Genomic DNA, 22,949 nt, shown 5'->3' on the forward strand with positions numbered 1-22,949 from the left:
TCACCCCATAGAGCCTAGTATATAGATCGAAGCGAAGGGACACCTCGAGTAACTCACATTGCTCAGCTAGCAAGATCAGTGTCATTCGCTTTCTCACTCTTCGCATCACAGCAACATATGGAGGTGCGAAACCGAAATGCTGCTGTCAAGCAAAACAACAACAAAAATCGGGGTCTTTTGGCCTGCAACTTCAGGCGAGTATGATTGCGATTCTGAACTTTCGGTATCTAAATTCCGTTCGGTTTCCAGGTCCCAGGATCGCTTCTCGAATGGCCCCTGGATTTATTATTGTTAACAAAGTAGGCGTTGGATTGCTGTCTTGAACAATCCAATCAATTTTCTAGCGTTATTCCATATCAAGACACTGAAGAGAGCAGTCATACCAAGATAACTTTATCGTTAATAAAACTTGTTCATTGTTAAGTGTTGTCCTGGTTATTTCCTGTCCGCCCCATCCGCACCGTATTCCTTTAGGTTATGGGCTCGTCTACGAAGGAAGGCTCTGGAATTCCGCAGCTAAACGGATCGAACTTTGAGAACTGGCGTTTTCGCGTTCAACTCTACCTGGATGCGGCGGAAGTTTCAGAAGCGCTTACGGGGCAAGTTCCTGGTGCAACGGATGCTGGAAGAGCGAAGTTTATGCAGACAGATCGGAAAGCGAAGTCACTACTGGTCGGATTCCTTTCCGATGAATGTCTTGGCATAGTACGGGACAAGGAGACGGCTCGCGATATGTGGAAGGCACTCGAAGACACCTTCGCGAAGAAGTCTGTGGCAAGTCAGACTCTGTTACGGAAGCAACTGGCAAGACTTCGGATGAAGGAGGGCATCATTTCCAGCAGTTCGACGACATCGTACGGCAGCTCAAGACCGCTGGTAACAGCTTTAGAGAATATAAACGAAAAGGACCTGACGTTGGAAACCGTGAAGCAACGATTGTTGGCGGAGGAATCCAAGCGGTCTGATCGGATGGAAGATTCTTGTGAAGATAGGAGTGCAGCGTTTGTCGGAGGACGAAATAAGAAGACCAAAAAGTTTACCGGAAAATGCCATCGTTGCGGAAAGGTGGGACATATGCAAAAAGATTGCTATGTTAAGAAGCCAGAAGGTAAGGTGAATGCGGCCGTTAACAGCCAATCAGTTTCATTCATGGTGAACAAGATGCCGACGAAGACGGAACATAAGAGGTCAGTTTTCGTTGTGGATTCTGGATGCAGCGACCATCTGGTGAACACTTTGGAATGCATGCAGTCGGTGAGGAAACTCAAACAACCGTTCGTGATCGATGTAGCCAAATATGGTGTTTCAATTATCGGAAACTACGAAGGTGAAGTTACTGGACTATCAAGAGAAGGTGTGAAGTTTGAAATGAAAAATGTGATTTTCGTGCCCGAGCTGAGAGGAAACCTGCTATCCGTGAAGAAGATGTCCCAAGCGGGAATCGACGTACTATTCACAAGCCGTGGTGGAAAGCATCAAGCGATGATGAAAAAGAATGACTCAGTAATTGGAGTAGCGCATCTACGAGGTAATTTGTACGAATTGGATTTAAACTTGGACGTGTCAGGAGCTACCGCAAATCTATGCGCATCGGACGCTGGAAAACTCTGGCATCGTCGTTTGGGTCACGCCAGTCAGACCACGATGAACACGTTGGCCCGGTATAGTGTGGCGGAAGGATTTGGTCCGAAGGTCAATGCTATCGGGTTCTGTGACACTTGCGTGCTCGGTAAGCAATGCAGAGAACCCTTCGACGGAACTCGTGAAAGAGCTAGTCGTCTACTAGAGCGGATTCACTCGGACGTGTGTGGACCAATCAATCCTCCGGCCTGGGATGGATCGAAGTATTTTGTTTCATTCATCGACGATTATAGTCACTTTGCGTGTATCTATGTGATGAAGAAGAAGTCCGAGGTTTTTGGTCGTTTTCAAGAATACGAAGCGATGGTGACCGCCCAGTTCGAAAAACGAATCAGCAAGCTAACCGTGGATCAAGGGCGTGAGTACGGCTCTAAGGAACAAGAAGCATTCTACAAGCGAAAGGGGATTCAAATCCAGCCAACCGTAGCATATTCTCCGCAACAGAACGGAGTTGCCGAGAGGTTCAATCGAACGCTAATTGAAAAGGTAAGGACAATGCTGATCGACTCGAATATGCCCAAGTACATGTGGTCGGAAGCAGTGCTTACCGGTACGTATATATTAAATCGTTGCCCTACTGCTGCTCTATCGGACAACCGTACGCCTGCTGAGTATTGGACCGGTGTGAAACCTGATCTATCGAAATTGAGGATTTTCGGATGCAAAGCATTTGCATGGGTGCCAGGTCAACTCCGGAAAAAGCTGGACAACAAGAGTCGCGAGGCGGTGATGGTGGGCTATGCTCCCAACGGATACCGCCTTTGGGATAGAACGTCAAGAAAAATCCTCGTAGCCCGTGACATCAAATTCACATTCATTGCCGTACGCTTTTGAAGACAGTCAAGATTCGAGGGTACCGTTGGTGATTCCAATGCTGTATCCGGCCGTTGAAGATGACCAGCAAGCTGAATTGGAAGAGCAGCCAGATGACCAGCAAGTTGAGTTCGAAGACGCGATGCCTGTGCTAAGTGATGACGAGGATGAGGTTGAACTAGACGAACAACCTGAGGAGCAACTTGAAAAACCTGGGGCGCTCCCTTCACAATCAAGAGGTGAAGACTGTTCAGAGTCAAACACTAGGCGTGGTGAACGGGAGCGCAGGCTCCCAGGTAAGTTTCTTGACTTTCTAACTGGGTTCAGAGCAACGTCTGCTGGAAAAATTTCAAAATTCCCAGATTTCCCGGATTCGTACGATGAAATCAACGCGCGGAATGACCAAAAACTGGGGCTGGATGCAATCGATGAAGAACTGAAATCCCTGGAGGCCAACAAGATATGGGAATTGGTGCCATGCCCAACCGGCGTCAAACCGCTGCAGTCAAAGTGGATCTTCCGCACGAAAGAGGATGAAGAAGGAAACCCTGTGCGCTATAAAGCAAGGTTGGTCGTCAAAGGTTTCTTGCAGAAAGCCGGTTTGGACTACAACGAAACCTACGCACCTGTGGCGAAGCTGATGACAATCCGTATTGTGCTGGCTGTAGGTGTTCAAAAAGGGTTCCATTTCCACCAAATGGATGTGAAGACGGCGTTTCTTCACGGTGAGCTGTGTGGCATACCGGCGCATTTATCACAGCGTCAAGCTGTCAAGTGACGCTGCGATGTTTTGTTTACGCCCAACTGGCAGCACTGCTGGCAGCATAAAAAGATAAACAAAATATACGGAAGAGTTCAGTTGACTCGTGAGCTTAAAGCAAACTAGTCTATTTTCATTATACGGTCCGGTAGTTTCTCCTCCATTCCCAGTGAAATTAATACTTGCCATACGAACATAAAAGTGGCGACGGGTAGGAAACGATTCCCTTCACCTTTTTGTTTTCGCGTGCGATTTGGTGAAAAGTGAAACCGCAGTGCTATTCGTGCAAAAAAAAAAAAAAAAAAAAGTACGCCAGCAGCATCGAGTGTGTACAACAGCGGCGGGTGCATACGGAGGCATAGTGGTCATCAAGCGGAGAGATATTTTCTTTCCCAGGAGGGACTAGTTTAGCCGAGGTAAAAGCCGCCGGTATTTTTCGGGTTTTAGCGGAGGCAAAAGAACCGTTCGGCAGGTAAATTAAAACTGGATAGTGGCCGCTAAATCCATCCGGAGTGACCATATCACGAGACTTGCCGGAACGGAGGGTGAGTTTCCCTTACGGGGCCAGTGATAACACACTTCTCCAAGGCGGAAGAGGATTCTCAGCGTAGGCAAAGAACTGCATAGCCGGTGACTCTACTCCGGTGCCAGGATATCCGGCGCTTGTTTGAAAAGGTCGGCTGAAGGTCGGCAAAGACATTTTGTTTTCGGTCGGTGAGTGGAAAACCTTTTGTTTCTTTATCCTTTGTTGGAAGTACCTTTCAATTAGGTTCCATTTTTTCTCCTTTCCTTTCTGGTATTGGGTAATGACCATATTGTGCTGACTGCAGTCATTTTCTTTTTAGCCATTTTATTGGGGAACGAATAGTGTGCTTTTAAAAACTTTCCTTACATATAAAAAAAAGAAAAAGAAAAATGAGTTCTTCTAACGTGGCCTTTACGATTGAACCATATCGTCGTGGAACCTCCTTCAACGATTGGTTTACTCGTTTGAAATATTTCTTCCGGGTAAACAAAGTGAAGGATGAAGACAGGATGGCCTATTTCGTTACGTTGAGCGGGCCAGTCATGTTCGAAGAAATCAAGCTTCTTTATCCGGCGGGAAATTTTGAACAGGCGGCTTTTGACGATTTGGTTGCCAAACTCAAAAGTCGTCTAGATAAAATAGATCCTGATTTAGTACAAAGGTATAAATTTAGCACCAGGGTCCAAAATCCAGACGAGACCACGGAAGATTTCGTTTTGTCCCTTAAATTGCAGGCCGAATTTTGCGGCTTTGAAAATTTTAAAAATGTCGCCATACTGGATCGCATTATAGCAGGGATAAAGGACAAAAGCCTTAGACAAAGGCTGTTAAGCGAGGAAAAATTATCCTTAGCAAATGCTGAAAAGTTAATAGCCACGTGGGAGGTGGCTAAGGCAAATGCCGGAACGGCGGATGGTCTTAAAAATGAGGGTTTGGTAGGAGCCATTGGCAAGGGATACGCGCAAAGGAAATGGGAAAGGACATACGAGTTAGCGCACCAGGAGGCAGGCAACAGCAGGGGGCCGGTAAGAAGCCGTTTGGGTTACACGCCTTACCATACGACGCCGCAAAGGAACGGAGGGAGAAATCCTACAACGAGTTCCGGTGAATTCAGATATGGGCAAAGGTTCAAGCAGGGGCATCGGCCGGATTATTCAGAGACGATATGCCATTTTTGTGGTATGAAAGGTCACATCAAGAAAAAGTGTTTCAAACTGAAAAACCTTCACAGAGATGCGGTGAATCTGGTCGATTCATATAGGCCGGGACCTTCAGCGGATAGGCACATCACAGAGCTGCTCGAACTTATGCGCACGGACGAGTCGGAGGAAGAGGAAAGCGATTCAGGTGATTTACAATGCTTGTTGGTTTCGTCCATTAATAAAATAAGTAATCCTTGTTTAGTACAAGTGAATGTGGAAGGTAAAGACCTGGAAATGGAAGTAGATTGTGGTTCTTCCGTTTCTGTTATTAGTAGGAGGAGATATTTGGCTAAATTTGACAATCCTTTGAGTGGATATGGGAAACAGCTTATTGTTGTAAACGGAGCTAAACTGAAAATCATGGGGGAAGCAATGGTCGAGGTAGAATTCAATGGAAAGAAGAAGTCTATGCCTTTGTTAGTGCTGGACTGTGAAAACGATTTTTTTCCGTTATTGGGTCGAACTTGGCTTGATGTTTTTTATCCCAATTGGAGGAATTTCTTCACTGAATCGTTGATAATCAACAATTTAAATCAGGAGTATGGTGGTAATGGTGTGACAGATTTAAGGAAACGTTTCTTTAATGTGTTTGAGAAAGATTTCTGTAAACCAATTAAGGGTTTTAAAGCAGAATTAGTGCTCAGGGATGAGGCACCCATTTTTAAAAAGGCTTATGAGGTGCCATATAGATTAAGGGACAGGGTGGATGAATATCTGGACAAATTAGAAAAAGAAAGGGTCATTACACCTATAGATACCAGTGATTGGGCATCACCCATTATTATTGTGATGAAGAAAAATAATGATATACGACTGGTTATTGATTGCAAAGTATCGATTAATAAGTCTATCGTACCGAACACTTATCCGTTACCAACAGCACAAGACATTTTTGCGAATTTGGCGGGATGCAATTTTTTCTGTGCACTTGATTTGGAAGGTGCTTATACTCAATTAGAACTGACAGAAAGATCCAAAAAGTTTGTGGTGATTAATACTATGAAAGGCTTGTATACTTACAATAGATTACCGCAAGGTGCGTCTTCCAGTGCGTCTATTTTTCAGCAGGTAATGGATAAAGTGTTGGAAGGGATTGCAAATGTGTCATGCTACCTAGATGATGTCTTGATTGCAGGAAAAACACTGGAGGAATGCAAGAGCAAGCTTATAATGGTTTTGGAGAGGTTAGCAAAAGCTAACATTAAGGTAAATTTTGAAAAATGCAAGTTTTTTGTGACAGAACTCACATATCTGGGGCACATCATAAGTGAGAGGGGGCTGATGCCCTGTCCAGACAAAATTTCCACCATTGAAAAAGCAAAGGCGCCGGGAAATGAATCTGAATTAAAATCTTTCCTGGGTTTAATTAATTATTATCATAAATTCATTCCACATTTATCATCTAAACTATACCATTTATACAATTTATTGAAGAGCAACGTGAAGTACATCTGGGATGACAACTGCCAAAGGGCATTTGAGGACGGTAAAGCGTCATTGTTGAAGGCAAACCTTTTAGAATTTTATGACCCAAAGAAACCAATAGTGGTTGTCACGGATGCGTCAAGCTATGGTCTAGGGGGGTTAATAGCTCACGTGGTGGATGAAATTGAGAAACCAATAAGTTTCACATCTTTTTCACTAAATCAGGCACAAAAGAAATATCCTATTTTGCATTTGGAGGCGTTAGCGCTAGTATGTACCATCAAAAAGTTTCATAAGTATCTTTATGGGCAACCTTTTACGGTTTACACAGATCATAAGCCATTGGTTGGAATTTTTGGCAAGGCGGGTAAAAACTCGATTTATGTTACCAGACTCCAGAGGTTTATTTTGGACTTAGCAATATATGATTTCAACATCATTTATAGACCTTCAAATAAGCTGGGAAATGCAGACTTTTGTTCAAGATTCCCCTTACAGCAGAATGTTCCTGAAGATTTGGATGCAGCTGCGATTAAAAGCATAAATTTTGGGAAGGATATACCCATGGATTCGAAAATGATAGCAGAAAGTACTAAGGATGACGAATTTTTGCAGAAAATTAAATGGTTTATGCTCAATGGTTGGCCTGATAGAGTGGACAAGCGTTTTGCGGATGTTTACGCAAATCAGCAGGACCTGGAATTAGTGGATGGATGCCTACTTTATGCAGATAGGGTGATTATACCGAAAGTGCATCAAAGGCAAATACTGGTACTTTTGCATAACAACCATGCTGGTATAGTGAAAATGAAACAGTTAGCGAGACGCATGGTCTATTGGTTCGGCATCAATAGCGACATTGAAAGATATGTGACAGGCTGTGATGCCTGCAATGGCATGGCTGCTTACAAGGAAACGAAGGATAAGTCAAAATGGACACCGACAACAAGGCCTTTCAGTAGAATCCATGTGGATTTCTTCTTTTTTGAGCATCGTACTTATCTGTTGATAGTTGACAGTTTTTCTAAGTGGATTGAAGTGGAGTGGATGAAGCAAGGAACAGATTGTAATAGGGTATTAAAAAAACTAGTGGCGTTTTTTGCGCGTTTCGGTTTACCTGATGTTTTAGTGTCGGACAACGGTCCTCCTTTCAATTCGCATGGTTTTATAAGTTTTCTTGAGAGGCAAGGTGTCAGGGTAATGAAAAGTCCCCCTTACCACCCTTCGAGCAATGGACAAGCTGAGAGATTAGTGAGAACAGTAAAGGAAGTACTTAAGACATTCCTATTGGAACCAAATATTGCACTATTAGATATGGAGGATCAGATAAACCTTTTTTTGTTTAACTTCAGAAATTACAACCTGACTAGCGACGGGCATTTTCCGTCTGAAAGAATATTTTCATATACGCCAAAGACTCTTTTGGACTTGGTAAACCCAAAAAAACATTACAAGAAGCAACTAGCTTTACCACAGCCTGCGGATGAAATCATCCAACAAGAGTTGGTCGGGACAATCCCGAGGCATTCACAGGATGCTATTGATAAACTGAAGGCTGGAGATGAAGTGTGGTATAAGAACCACAATCCTTCCCTTCATTCAAGATGGTTAAAAGCAATCTTTATTAAAAAGTACTCTCACAATGTATTCCAGGTACAAATTGGAAGCGTAGGCGCGATGGCGCATCGTTCACAAATTAGGCCTTACCGAGAGGTCGTCTGGGAGTACCCGAATATTATTGTCACTGTGAAAACGCCTAGGACAGTTACGAACTGCGAGCCGGACAGTACCACGAGGGTGGATGTTAGTGACAGTGGAGCAGACGACATCGGTAGTGAGGAGTTGAAGGCCCCGAGTGGGGGAAGAAAAAGGAAACATCAGGAAGTGACAGTGACAGAGGAACCCAGAAGGTCGAAGAGAAATAAGAAGGAGAAGAAACTTGAAGACTTCTGTTATGATTATTAATATGAGTATTTTGAATTGATTGTGGTTGACGAAGGTCAAATTTTGAATTGATAGCCTGTTTAAAAGGGGAAGAATTGTGGCATACCGGCGCATTTATCACAGCGTCAAGCTGTCAAGTGACGCTGCGATGTTTTGTTTACGCCCAACTGGCAGCACTGCTGGCAGCATAAAAAGATAAACAAAATATACGGAAGAGTTCAGTTGACTCGTGAGCTTAAAGCAAACTAGTCTATTTTCATTATACGGTCCGGTAGTTTCTCCTCCATTCCCAGTGAAATTAATACTTGCCATACGAACATAAAAAGCTGCAAGAGAAAATATTCATGGCGGTTCCGAACGGCGTCAAGGCGAGAGCTGGCACGTTGTGCAAATTGAAAAAGAGTCTGTATGGCTTGAAGCAGTCCCCTCGCTGCTGGAACGAGAAGTTCAATCAAGCGCTGCTGAAGTTAGGTTTTATTCGTTCCAAGCACGATTATTGCCTGTACACCCGTACCGACGAGAGGGGGGAAGATGCCATTTTCGTCGTACTATATGTTGATGACCTTCTCATAGCGGGAGCGAAGCTGTCAACAATTTTGAAATTGAAGAACGAATTATCCCGGATGTTCGCCATGACCGACTGTGGAGAGCTTAGCCATTTCCTTGGCATGAAGATACGCTACAATCGACAAGACGGAAAGATGATGCTGTCTCAAGAAGCAAGCCTAGAAAAAATCTTCCAGAAGTTTGGCATGTTGGAATGCAATCCTACAAGGACCCCGGTGGAGAAAGGGTTGCAGCTTTATCGTCAAGTTTCCGAGGCTAATGGAGTACCGTATCGTGAGCTACTGGGAAGTTTAATGTACGTGATGGTATCAACGAGATCGGACATTTGCTATCCTGTCGGGTACCTGGGGAGATTCCAAGCTCAACCCGGACAACAGCACTGGACCGCGCTCAAGCGAGTAGTGCGTTACCTGAGAGGGACGATGGATCATTGCTTGACTTTAACCCGGGATGTTCAAGCAAAACCACTAGTTGGGTTCGCGGATGCAGACTGGGCTACCGATACCGAGGACAGGAAGTCAGTGAGCGGATTTGTCTTCCAGGTGTTTGGATCGACTGTTGCCTGGTCTAGTAAAAAACAAACGACGGTCGCCACTTCATCAAGTGAAGCAGAGTATGTGGCGTTAAGCGCTGCAGCATCGGAAGCAATATGGTTGATTGGTGTCCTAGGCGATTTGGGTGAAAAGCAGATCGAGCCAGTTGCCATATATGAAGACAATCGTGGGTGCATCGGCATGGCTAAGAACGTGGAGAGCAAGAGAGTGAAGCATATTGATATCAAACATCATTTTCTTCGGAATCTTGTCACCGCTGGTAAGCTGCTGATAGAACCAATTGCAAGTGAGAACCAATTAGCTGACTTCTTTACCAAGTCCTTGGACGCTGGCCGATTCGAGGAATTAAGGACGAAGCTAGGAGTATCCAAACGAGAGGGGGTGTTAACAAAGTAGGCGTTGGATTGCTGTCTTGAACACTCCAATCAATTTTCTAGCGTTATTCCATATCAAGACACTGAAGAGAGCAGTCATACCAAGATAACTTTATCGTTAATAAAACTTGTTCATTGTTAAGTGTTGTCCTGGTTATTTCCTGTCCGCCCCATCCGCACCGTATTCCTTTAATTATCAAAACGTGCGTGGGCTGAGGACTAAATTCGACTCGTTTTTCTTGGCTGTTGCTGAGGCTGAATATGATTTGATCGTACGTTTCCGTGGCTGGTTGTAATCATCGAAACTTTTCGAATCACTTTATTCCGTCTTCAGAACTGACAGATCTCCCCTGAACAGTCAAAAATCGCGCGGTGGAGGCGTTCTGACTGCTGTCTCAAGGAGACTAACCAGCTACCTAAGTACCTCGCCCATTTCCAGTCTCCTGGAATAGCTCTATTGTCGTGGAATTTCCACACAACATTCTCAGTATAGGCGCTGTCCGTGGTGGATAATCAAAGGTGCCACAGAAGGAAGAAGTGTTTGTGTACTAAAATGAACTATTTACATCACTTGCGAAGGGAATCAATTTGGCAAGGCATTTGGGACACCTTCTGGTCGTGCGAAACAGGTCCAAATCCACCCGTAAACTATTCTGTTTTGGGACTGTTTATGGCAAAATAACAAGGGGTGTGTCTCAAGTGCGCCGATTGTGCCGGTTGTTATATTGTATTGAAATTATACTGGCAACACGGGATCTGACATCGGGTAATAGGGCGGGGAGAAAGAAAAAGAAAAATAAACAAAGTTAAACATGGTTAAACCTAATGGTTGAGTGTTCTATTTCTTGGGAATAGAATTAAATTCTTACAGAATTTTTCTGGTTACAACATTTGGCGACCGAGGTAAATCGATGGTGGAATCGACAACGGATTGTTTAAATACGGATGGTGATTCAATTCGAATAAGAAACATCGAAAATTAAAAAAAAAAGTTTTGCTGTGAAGCCGGCAGAAGAAGTAAACAACAGTAGCAGGCATACCGGGAAAGTGAAAGTGAAAGTTCGCGAAACGGACTGGAAAATCAGTTCCGTCAAAAGATGGATAATCCGGGCAGTTCCAACATCCAGAAATTCGACCCAACAGATACCTCCACGGTATCATTTCGATAGAAAAAGTGGAAGCGGAGCTTCGAAATTTTTTTGGAAGTAAATAATGTGACGAATGCAGCTCGTAAACGTTCCTACTTGCTGCATTATGCCGGCAGTGACGTACAGGACATTTTCTTCAATTTGCGGGGAGAAAATGAAGTGGAGGTTCCGAATGGCTCGGACATCTACAAGGAGTCGGTCAAGTTGCTCGATGATTACTTTCTTTCGCTTAAATGCTTACCGAGAGAACGCAACATATTCCGAAATCTCGAACAGGGCCCGGAGGAGTCAATCGAAAAGTTTGGGCTGCGTCTGCGGGAGCTAGGAAGCCTCTGTGAGTATGGCGAGTGGCTAGAAGAAAACATTAAGGAGCAGATTTTTGAGCGAGGATACTCAGATGGGCTGCGAGCGAAGATTCTAACCAAAGGAAACATGACATTGGCGCAAACTATTGAAGAAGGTCGCTCTCTGGAAACCATCGCAAAGCATCGGAAGAACTTGCAGCGAACTGAAGAAGTCAACCGGATCGTGAAGTCGAAGGGTGAATGCTTTCGGTGTGGTCGTTCTGGACACTACGCCAATGATGAAGACTGCCCCGCCCATGACAAAAAGTGTGAAAAGTGTCATCTGCTCGGGCATTTTAAACGCTGTTGTAAAACTAAGGAGGCGAGCACGCGGAAGAAGGATGGTGACTGGGAGAAGCGTCGCAAGAAGTAACTACGGCAGGTTGTAACTGATGATTCCGAAAGTGACGTAGACGAGGACCAAGATGACGAAACGGATGATGAATGTGTCAGCTACGTGTTTGCGATGAGTTCCGATAGCAATAGCAGTCATTTGGCAACATGCAAGGTGGGTGGAGTTCAACTTGATTGGACGATCGATTCCGGCGCCGGAGCTAACGTGATTAGCGTTGATGTGTGGGAGTTTTTGAAAAGCCGAAAAGTGAAAGTGGAGTTCCAAACCAAGAAGGTTGCCAAGAAGTTATTTACCTACGGCGGCCACAAGCTTTCGATTGAAGGAATGTTCATCGCAGAGATATCAACCAAAAAGTCTTCGATCAGCGACAGGGTGTACGTCGAATCTTCTTGGGAAAAGAGCAGCCACTAAGCTTGGAATCCTGAAAATTAATACGTCTAGTTGTACTGTACAGTCGGCTGAGGAGAAGATCGGTAAAGTAAAAGGTGTGGTAGTCACTGTTGAAGTAGATCTCAAGGTAAAACCGATTCAGCACACTCAAAGTCGTGTTCCTATCCCGCTACAACCTAAAGTAGAGAGAGAACTTGCGAAGCTGCTGAAGCAAGGCATAATGGAACCAGCTCCTCGTGACTCGCCGTGGATTTCACGCTTGGTCGTTCGGCCGAAGGCTGTGAATGCCGAGGAGATACGCATTTGCGTTGACATGCGTGATGCCAACAAAGCAATCATTCCGCAGCACCACCTTCTACCAACGTCCGATGACATAATTCCGCATTTGCACAGCTGTAAATATTTTTCGAAAATCGATCTCAACAAGGCCTCCCACCAGATCGAACTCGCTGAGGAGTCTCGGTCAATCACAACGATTGCTTCGCATAATGGCTACTTCCGCTTTAAGCGTCTTACTTTCGGAATGAATTGCGCGTCGGAGGTTTTCCAAAACATCATAGAACGGGTGCTGGTTGGAATTAAAGGAGTGAAAGTTTTCATTGATGACATCTTGATCTTTGGACGCAACAAGGAGGAGCACGATCAAGCACTGCATGCTGTACTTGATCGTCTGAAGGAATACGGAATAACAATCAATGAGAAGAAGTGTGAGTTCGGGCGTAAGGAAGTCACATTCATGGGACACCAGTTGAGCAGCGAAGGAATCAGTCCAGCAGGAGCAGGTGGATGCCATCCGGCGTTGTCGTAACCCTGAAACGGTAGAAGAGCTGAGGAGCTTCCTTGGGCTTATCAACTATCTTGGTAAGTTCATACAAAATCTTTCTACCTTAACGGCGCCTTTGAGAGAGCTTTTGCATAAAGATATTCGATTCAAGTGGGAACGGCGGCATACTGAGGCTTTCGAAGCGGTAAAGAAGGTATTAGCAGATCCGAGAAATCTTGGGTATTACTCTCCTTACGACGATACGATCCTGATAGCAGATGCCAGTCCGGTTGGCATTGGGGCTGTGCTGTTGCAGGAAAAGAATGGGAAAAAGAGGGCAATCTGCTATGTTAGTAAGGGTTTGTCGCCAGCCGAAAGAACTTACGCGCAAAATGAGAGGGAGGCGTTGGCCCTTGTCTGGGCAACGGAGAGATTGGAATCATATTTACGTGGTTTGGAGTTCAAGTTGGTCACTGATCACGAGCCACTGAAGGTGATGTTTGGTTCTAAACGAAAGTAGTGTCCAAGAATAGAACGCTGGGCACTGCGGCTGCAATCGTTCAGGTACAAAATCGTCCATTTATCTGGAAAAGCTAACATCGCTGATCCTTTGTCAAGGCTGCCGAGATTTGAAGAATGTTCCACGTACGATCAAAATGGAAAATCGATGCTTCTTGCCGTTTTGGAGTCTGCTACACCAACTGCTCTGACAATAAAGGAACTGGTTGAAGCAACAGTTAAGGACAGTGAGCTTGCTGCAGTCAAGGAGGCGTTGAACACTGGCCGATGGTTGGACAAGCTGAAGCAGTAAAAACAGAAAACAGACTTAAACTGGGAAAAGTTTGCCCAGCCGCGACGTGAGGATTTGTTTGTGCACCGCGAGTGAAAGTCGGCTCCGTGGCCGTGAAAGTTGTGAGTGCAACAGAGTGTCGGATCGCCATTGTGGGAAGCTAAGCACTAAGGAGCTAATCGCTTCCCCGGCTAACCACAAAGGATCCAGTAGACACTCGCCGTCCTGACTGCGGTGACTCAGCCAATAGAGCCAGTCTCGCCACCGCAGTTAATCGTCAAGCAGGACGAAGCAGGCAGTACTACAGGTGAGTTTGCATGGGTAGAAACACTGCGGTGTCTGCCGGGGTTGCCTACGGCGAGTAGGCAATCCGGTGATTCATCACCAACGTCGCCGGGGGCGTTCCGAAAAAGGAGCCTCGCTCATCCCCCCACTCGTTTACGGCAAGTATGAACTCGTCCATGTGAATTCAACTGTTGATCCGCCACTTCGTTTCAGTTCATCTTCGCTTATGGCCACCACTTCGAGCCTTTCTACGTCAGGTGATCTTTCGCTGCCTGATAGTTCACCGTTCTCTCGTGCGGATCCTGGACAAGTTATCATTGACACGGCTCGCACCGAACCCTCTAGCGGTTTACGTGTCTATTATCAGAACACCAGGGGGCTCATGACTAAATTGGACGATGTTTATCTGGCTGCGCTTGACGGGGAATATGACGTTTATGTATTCACGGAAACTTGGCTCGATGGGAGGATCAATTCAGTGCAACTGTTTGGTGACTCTTTTACTGTCTACATATTAGACAATCCAACAGCATTCGTACTCGCGGTGGTGGTGTGCTCATCGCTGTTTCCAACGAATTCGCATCCTGCGTAATCTCCAATGAACTATTTACTACAATTGAAGCGGTTTGGGTTAAGGTCAGCCTCACTTCGCGGGAAATCCTCATTGGAGCGGTGTATATTCCCCCTGAACGTCGACATGGGTGCACCACAATGCAGCTTCATCTGGATGCTACAGAATTTGCATCGTCCATGGCTGATATAACGGATGTGCTTCTTCTGCTTAGTGATTTTAATCAGCCTGGGCTTAGCTGGTCACCCTCAGGCCAGGGTTATGCGTTTCCAGATCCGATTGCATCTTCAACTACTCCTGCCAGCAGCTTGCTTGTTGACGGCACGGCTTTTCATGGACTGACACTGAGCCAGATAAACCTTGTTCCCAATTTCCAGTCTCGTTTTCTTGACTTGGTTTTTGTTAGCGAAAGTGCACTTCTGGACAGTGTCGTCGTTGAAGCGCCTGATGTCATCGTTCCTCTTGACAATTTCCACCCTGCTTTGGATATATCTATCGCGAACGGATCTCAAATTCGTTTTGATGAAACCATGACTGCCACTCGGCTCAATTTCCGGAAGACCGATTTCCGTTTGCTGAGACGTTCCTTGTCCCGGATCAACTGGAATGTGTTGAATGACCTTGATATCGATACAGCAGCCGCTCGATATAATAGCCTTTTGCGCGACTGTGTTTGTGCTTCAGTACCGAAGTGCCAACCTCCAAGAAAACCGCCTTGGTCTAACGCTACTCTCCGCAACCTGAAACGAGTGCGATCTAGAGCTCTCCGTGCTCTCACTCATCGACGATGTACCCTTACCAAGCGAAATTTTTCAATTGCCAGCAATGATTATCGCCACTACAACAAGCTTCTTTACAAGAGGTATGTAATTCGTACTCAACATAATCTGCAATGCCACCCCAAGGGATTCTGGTCGTTTGTGAATACTAAGAGGAAGGAAACTGGACTGTCGTCAAAAATGTTTCTCGGCAATGACGTAGCATTGACAACTGAGGACAAATGCAGCCTATTTGCTAGGCACTTCTTAAGCGTCTTCTCGAATGACTCCCCATCGCAAGCAGAAATTGAGCGAGCCGTCCGTGATGTGCCAACCGACGTCGTAAACATGGATGTTTTTGCCATAGATGTACAAATGGTTCTCTCTGTGATGAGTAAAACCAAATCATCATTTTCACCAGGTCCGAGTGTTATTCCATCTGCAGTCCTAAAAAAATGCTCCGATATCTTAGCTGCTCCGTTGTCCTTGCTCTTCAACCTGTCACTTCGTCAACAGAAATTTCCCGCACTATGCAAAGGGCCTACTATGTTCCCTGTTTTCAAGAAAGGAGACAAACGCAATGTGGAAAACTACCGTGGGATTACCTCGCTTGGGGTTGAATCTAAGGTGTTTGAGTCGCTGATAAATGAGAGATTGTTTGCTTCCTGCAAGCATTACATAAATACATGTCAACATGGTTTCTTTCCTGGCCGCTCCGTGGAAACTAATCTCGTCAGCTTTACGTCGTTCTGTATGGAAAATGTATGCAAGAAACTTCAAGTGGATGCCATCTACACTGATCTTAAAGCTGCGTTTGATAGAGTTGTGCACGACGTTCTGCTAGCAAAGCTTGAAAAAATTGGATGTTCTGTTTCCTTCTGCAGCTGGCTTAGATCGTACCTCGTGCAACGTGAAGTTACTATATGCATTGGAAACTACTCATCGTACTGTTTCTCGAACAGATCAGGAGTTCCACAGGATAGCACTTTGGGACCAATGCTCTTCTCTTTATTTGTGAACGATGTAACGTTTATTCTACTACGTGGAGGTAAATTGTTTTTTGCCGAGGACTTGAAGATTTATCTAGTCGTTCGAGGCTATGCCGACTGTTTAGAACTACAAAACCTTCTTGAAATTTTTAATGATTGGTGTGAACGCAATTTTATGGTGCTGTGCGTCTCAAAGTGCTGCGTAATTAGTTTCCGTCGAACTAGGACTGCCATTTTGTTTGATTATAACGTTACTGGAACTGCAGTTCAACGTGTCGATCACGTTAAAGACCTCGGTGTCATGTTGGATGAAAAGCTCACATACACTCGCCACTTCTCAACCACGATCGACAAAGCTAATCGACAGCTTGGATTCATGTTCAAGATATCTAAGGAATTTCGTGATCCTCTGTGTTTTAAAGCCCTTTACTGTTCATTGGTACGCTCACTACTGGAATTCGCGTGTGTTGTCTGGAATCCCTACCAAGCTGTATGGAGTGGACGATTCGAAGCTGTTCAACGCAAATTCGTCAGATACGCACTGCGCTATCTTCCATGGAGTGACCCGCAGAATTTACCACCGTATGCGGACCGCTGTCGTTTACTGGGTTTGGATACTCTTGCTAAGCGACGAAACATATCGCAGGTCGTCTTCGTTGCTAAAGTTTTACTCGCAGAATATGATGTTCCTGAGTTACTGGCCAAAATTAATCTGTATGCTCCTGCCCGAACACTCCGTCCGAGAACCTTGCTACATGAAGTAGTACATGCAACCAACTATGCTGCAAACAGTTCCTTTGTCGCCATGATTCATCAATTCAACGAAGCCTCTGACCTATTTGACTTTGACATCAATGCCTCGATGTTTCGTCATCGTTTGCTGTTGGTCAATTTTTAATTTTTAATGAGTGACTACTTTTAGATTTAAGTGTTTCATTGAGACTATCAAGTCAGATGGACTATAATAATAATAAATAAATAAATAAATAAATAAAAGTAAAGGACTGCTGCTAGGCAGCTAAAAGTGAAGTAGGAGACGCTCAGCACAGACCGTGTCTGGAGCCGATGTGAACAAACAGAAACCGCGGCCCCACCGAGACAGCGAGGAGGTAAAGGGAAGGTCAGAATTTAGTTAATAGAAGTCTTAAATTTACTTTCTTTCTTTCTCTTTTCTTTTACTTTCACCCAAATCCGAACGTGGGGGGGGGGGGTACCCTGCTCGTAGTTGCCCAGCCGGGGTAAATCGGGCCAGCCATAGACTGGCAGGTAAGCTACCACTTACAATTCACAGCATTTTTCCTTGGAATCCGAACCCAATGTGAAGCCCAATGTAGTAAACAAAGAAGTTAACCTTAGCAACGATTGGCAAAACGTCACCTCTCGACAGTGATGCCGTTTTATATTATGTTGATTATATCCTACTTGTCAACGTTTGTCCTAAAGTGCCGAATAGTGTGTCCTGCTGTGTTTCGGCACAGTGTGCAGAGTTATTACTCCTTGTTAGTACCCTTAATTGAAATAAAGCAGCAACTCACACAAAACAAACTACAGAAGTCATATTCATCATCCTCTATATTTGGTCTCCATCAATGTTCCCCACCGGTTCCATTCTTTTTGGCCGCTGATAGACCGTTGCTTTTCACATCACGAAAGGCTAGGTTTATCGGCTTCCTTTGAGGACGTTTATTATTCTATGAACCGAGGGGGAAGACAGTGAGAAATTAAGAGCAATCCAGAGTAACTATGAGGAACTCTTTTGCTCTCTAATGAACGATTTTATTATCTCGATTGTTTTGACAGCGCAGCCCAAGCAATCAATGTTTTCGGTGTAAAGTGTAGGGTACGGATGAATCCAATAATAAAATAAATAAGTCTAAAACTATTGAATTACAAATTCATCATTCGATTGATAAAAGAAAAAGGGAAAGAAGCTGTTCTATATCACTGATAATATTCTCTCCTCTGATAGATTGCCAGTACGTTTCTATAACACTGGGAAGTTGCTCTCCTCTGATTGGTTGGAAGTACAGATCTTTTATGTATTTAAGCGATATTCGTTGCTCGAGTCAATCATTCTATTCTCGGACGCCGAACAGAGCGCACCTCGCAGAGCTAACCGTAGCAGAGCGCCACAGATCAGTCGTCAAGTCGGAGTCCATCTATATAAGACGGGCTGCCGGTCTCATTCCGTCATTCGATTATCCGACGCCGAACAGAGCTAACCGTAGCAGAGCGCACCCCGCAGAACTAACCCTAGCAGAGAACCACAAACCAGCCGATACCAGTCATGGAATCTGGCAGATCGATGCCAAATCACGACAATGGCGCAGACGGTAGCAAAGTCAAGCCTCCCGACAAAAGGTGAGTTCAAAAGAGCTATATTATAATGTTGAGATCTTATAGGAAAGGAGGATCTTAACTTAAAGTATATTCCAATTGAAATGGTGGAATATATGCATGATATTCTTATGAAAAGTAAGAATTACATGCTTAATAAAGGACTCCGATAGAAATGGCGGAGAACCTTAAAAGAATAAATGACGAAACTATGATTGAAAAGACGTAGTGACGTAAACAGATAGCTTTATGATGGAACTAATGCTTATTATTAATAATCATACTTACAGACAGACTAAAGGAAAGGCCACGAAGAAACTGATGGACGAGTTATTAAAGGTGGATCCGGTGAAGCCTCCGAAGAAACAGGACGAGCCATTCCGTCATTCGATTATTCGGTCTCATTCCGTCATTCGATTATCCGACGCCGAACAGAGCGCACCCCGCAGAACTAACCGTAACAGAGAACCACAAACCAGCCGATACCAGTCATGGAATCTGGCAGATCGATGCCAAATCACGACATAAAGGAACCTTAGTTTTTTCAGCCGGTGATCTATGCCGTAAAATACACTCAATTCATCGGAGAACCTGCTAGCAAAACAAACATCACGCAATAACGTTGCTGTTTTGATACAAAATAAATGGGGCTAAAAGGGGGTCTCTGGCGCTTTGGTGGAATAGTTTTTACGTTGGTATTTTCCTGTTCTAGCAACCGATACCCGGTTCTTTCCGGTTCTAGCAACCGATTCATCCTCAACTACATGTCCCCACCCGAGCTGGTAGCCGGAAGGGAATATCCATTCGCTTGCTCTAAGCATCTGGATGCCCAGTACTATGGTAGCAAGATCCTGGTCAATTTCATTGCCATTGCAAAGAGAAAAGTGCCCTGCAGAAAGCCATCATCAGAGTGATTTAACAAAATAGCCAAAACTTCAATGAAACGAAGAAAACGAAATCATGAAATGCAGAAAACGAGATCATTTCCTTATTTAAATATTGCATCCATTTATTTTCTATCTCTGGTACAGAAGCAACATTGTTTGTCATGCACGGCGAATGAGAACGACCCAAATTTGAATTTAGTTCACTCATAATCGCCAAAAGGGCAGGAACTCAGCGATGAATAAATTTGTCTCATGGTTTCCTGTGAAAAACCTAAAAAATCTGCCGGAAAATGAGGAAATTGACGAAAATTTTGTTCAGTCTCGGAGTAGTACCAATAGACTGAGTGAATGAAATCTTTACTATTCTCAAATTCGGGAATTTTTCCCTGGAAAATCCTGGATAAACCTGGGAAAACATGAGGCAAATTTACTCATCGCTTAGTTCCTGCACTTTTGACGATTATGAGTAAACTAAAGTCAAATTTGGGTCGTTCTCATTCGTCGTGTGGACTTAAATCTTAACAGACGTAATACAAAAATAATCTCATTTCGATTGAAATATCAGGCATATTGGTTATTCTAACTTTCCCGGGCAAGGCTGGATAAATTTAGCAAATCGCGACAAATGTGTTGCAACAGAACAGAACTTTCACAATAAACGTAAAATCATTTCTACATACCCTCGAGTTGTCGAAGAACGGCGTAATCATAAATCCAATCAGTATGACGGAAAAACTGTACAGCAAAATCAGAATGAACACCGGCAGATAGTTGGTATGCTGGAAAACACCGAGTGAGAACAGCAAAATCACGGACACGAACGTCAGAAAGGTGACAAATACGGCGTAGATAATGAACCAACCGCACCTGAAAATCGAAGAAGATACAAATTAATGACCGCCCGAAAATAGTTCCACTCCAGTGGCAAAGATTTCCCCCTACCAGAAGACCGAGTCACGCAAGCCCATTATTTTCAGGCCCTCCTTGATGTGGTTCTCCTTTTCGCCGACAATCAGTATCAGCAGATATGTGATAAACTGGGACAGGGCCATCACCATATAGATAGGTATCACTAGTCTAAACGCAACCATCCAATTACCCGTATAGGATTCTTTGGGGAACATCTCCAGCGTGATGTGAGGTATCTGTATGTCGTCGTTTTGTGTCACGATCTGAAAATGAAATGATGGTGGGTTAATCTAAAGATGCTTCTAAGTAGATTTGAATGAGTGTGAGACCTTGATTTTGGTGTAATCCAGCAGCGTCTGCAGTGCAATGAACCCCGAGTAGTAGTACTGGTTGACCGGGCAGGAGTCGCCGGTTTCGATCGGTATTACGGCCGACCAGTAGCTGTCTGATTGTCTGCACGTGACCAGAGACGAGAAAAGCTCCGTCGTCGATGGTGTCACGAAGAATGACGGATTGGTGCGGATTTCATACTTCAGCTGGCCGTACATGGGGTCATCGCTGTGGAAAATCAAGGCCAGTGGCATTTTGTCCGGGTCGCGCCAGTATGCAGCCAGCAGGTCCTCTTGCGAATCGTAAAGGTTCCACTTGATGGGATGGAGACCGGCGCTGTGATGCCGGTTGGACTTCCATAGGTCGTTTACTGCGTCGAGGAATTGCTGAAATCGGAGAGGGATTAGTCGGGCTAGTACTTGGAAAATTTTGCACTACCCATTTTACCACAGTTGACGACGAATTTGGCTGCGGCAGTACCGCGATGGTGTGGGCTTTGTAGTGCTGAAAATGTTCGAAAAGTGATGCCGCGCCACGTGGTTCGGTGATGGCGGGAAAATTAGGATTAGGAATCAGTATCTTCAGTACGATCAGGGTGCCAAGTGTGTACAGTGGTAGGAATACTTCGGCAATCGTTTTCCTAGAGTCTCTAATTTTAAGTTTAAAATTGCGAACTAGTGTCGCTCCTAACTGTTGGCAAAAAGAGCTATCGTTCAGCAATTCCTTCCCCATGGTGCTAGTAGTTCTCGCCGGGATGATCTTTCTTAAGCTAGTCTTAAAAAAGCGCCTCTACCAGTCAGCTAAAATCGTAAGCAGCTTAGTGAATATTGATGTCCGGATTTCCAAAAGCTTCTCTTGATGCAGTGCTTTAAATCTGTAACGAAAATCAAAACACGTACACAAAGAATGAGTCAAAACAAAAAAAGGAAAACGACCCCTTTCCCCCCACACGCACACACAATCACAATAAGCAACCACCGGCTTCTGAATCATAACAAGCCCACGTGCGTTTGTTTACGTTTTTCACACCAACACCACCGCCGTCACCACCACACACAAAGACCGGCACTATAATACTTTTCGAACCCATACAGCTGCGTGCCATAAAATTCTCACCCCAACACACGCGAAGGGGATGGAAAAAATTATCGATTTTTCGCAAAATGTCAAAATTTTCCGGATTTTCTCGCGAAAATCACTGCATTTGCAAATTTCACAACCCCAACCGTTGAAACCACTCTCGAAAGCACCCGGACACGATCAACCACCGCAAAACCCGTCACCTTGGTTGCTTTTTGTGACCTTTTCCTCCAACTACGCCATAGTGCAAACAGAATCCAAAGGGAACCCTACCCTCTTTGTGATCAGCAGTTGATTGGGGCTCTGCAGAGATTTGCTGAACTTTGCCCGGAAATCACAGCGGATGGTTGCGTTGCACTAGCTCACGGGCCGACTTCGAGTGCGATCCACATCCGTACGTCCACTTTCGGTCGGAAATGCGCTGCCTAAAACGGATTAAAAACTATTCCAACTAGTCACGGGCAATTTTTACAGGGCAACATTTTCGCTACAAAACTTTTTCACACACCGTCGGTCGTCGCTGCCGCCGCTCTACTGGCGTTTGTGTCATCCCTTCTCGACAGAAGCGGCGTTTCCGAGTCCTCCCCCCTTCCGCTTCTGTGCAGTTGCCATAAAGCAACGAATTTTCCACCCCAACTCCGATGACAAAAACCACCCCCTCGCGATGGCACCCAGAGTAGTCCTGACACGAGGCAAAGCGACGCGTTCGTTGTCAAGACGATCCCTGTCCTGCTGGTTCACTCATCACTTTGATAGATTCCTTTTGCGGCAACGCTGCGTAGCGAGACCAGTAGGCCAGTAACATTTCGGGATAACTTTTCTGTTCAGTAAACAATAATTAAACTGCTTCAAATTGTGGAATCAAGATTGAAATGAACAAGAATGTCAGGTCTAAACCACCACGTGCATTCCGTTTTGGCGGGGTTTTTTTTCTAAGCAAAAGAGAGGTTGCTTTTACGGTCGACACTGGGAACTTCAATGCGCATGCCTGTAGCGAACCCATAAAAAGAACGGTTGATTTCGATTATGGGATTATGGCACTTCACCGCTATACTGACTGTGGGCTAATCATCAAAAAGGAAAAACTAGCTAATAACTGCGGATAAGATGGTGAGAACTTGATCAATATACGAACTCTTCTTGATTGTCGTTGAAAATGTTCTTCTTTGATGCTTGCCACTTAATAAATGTATTTTCAAAATGGTTC

The 22,949-nt window shown here is 44.7% G+C and overlaps 1 protein-coding gene across 1 annotated transcript in view; it reads right to left on the reverse strand.

Annotated features, from left to right (window-relative positions):
• Nucleotides 1-22,283, reverse strand: part of LOC135707555 (cholesterol transporter ABCA5-like) — a 59,953-nt gene extending 37,670 nt beyond the window's left edge. Inside the window, exons 1-5 of the mRNA XM_065229396.1 lie at nucleotides 22,016-22,283; nucleotides 21,110-21,536; nucleotides 20,662-21,048; nucleotides 20,366-20,595; nucleotides 20,104-20,290 (exon numbers count right to left, since the gene is read on the reverse strand). Coding sequence (XP_065085468.1) covers nucleotides 20,104-20,290; nucleotides 20,366-20,595; nucleotides 20,662-21,048; nucleotides 21,110-21,394 — 1,089 coding nt within the window. The 5' untranslated portion in view covers nucleotides 21,395-21,536; nucleotides 22,016-22,283. The remainder of the gene's footprint in view (nucleotides 1-20,103; nucleotides 20,291-20,365; nucleotides 20,596-20,661; nucleotides 21,049-21,109; nucleotides 21,537-22,015) is intronic.
• Nucleotides 22,284-22,949: the final 666 nt, after the last annotated feature.

The sequence above is a fragment of the Ochlerotatus camptorhynchus genome, unplaced genomic scaffold, assembly GCF_037179485.1.
Source record: "Ochlerotatus camptorhynchus isolate MF236.1 unplaced genomic scaffold, CSIRO-AGI_Acam_v1.1 ptg000314l, whole genome shotgun sequence".
Classification (NCBI taxonomy): domain Eukaryota; kingdom Metazoa; phylum Arthropoda; class Insecta; order Diptera; family Culicidae; genus Ochlerotatus; species Ochlerotatus camptorhynchus.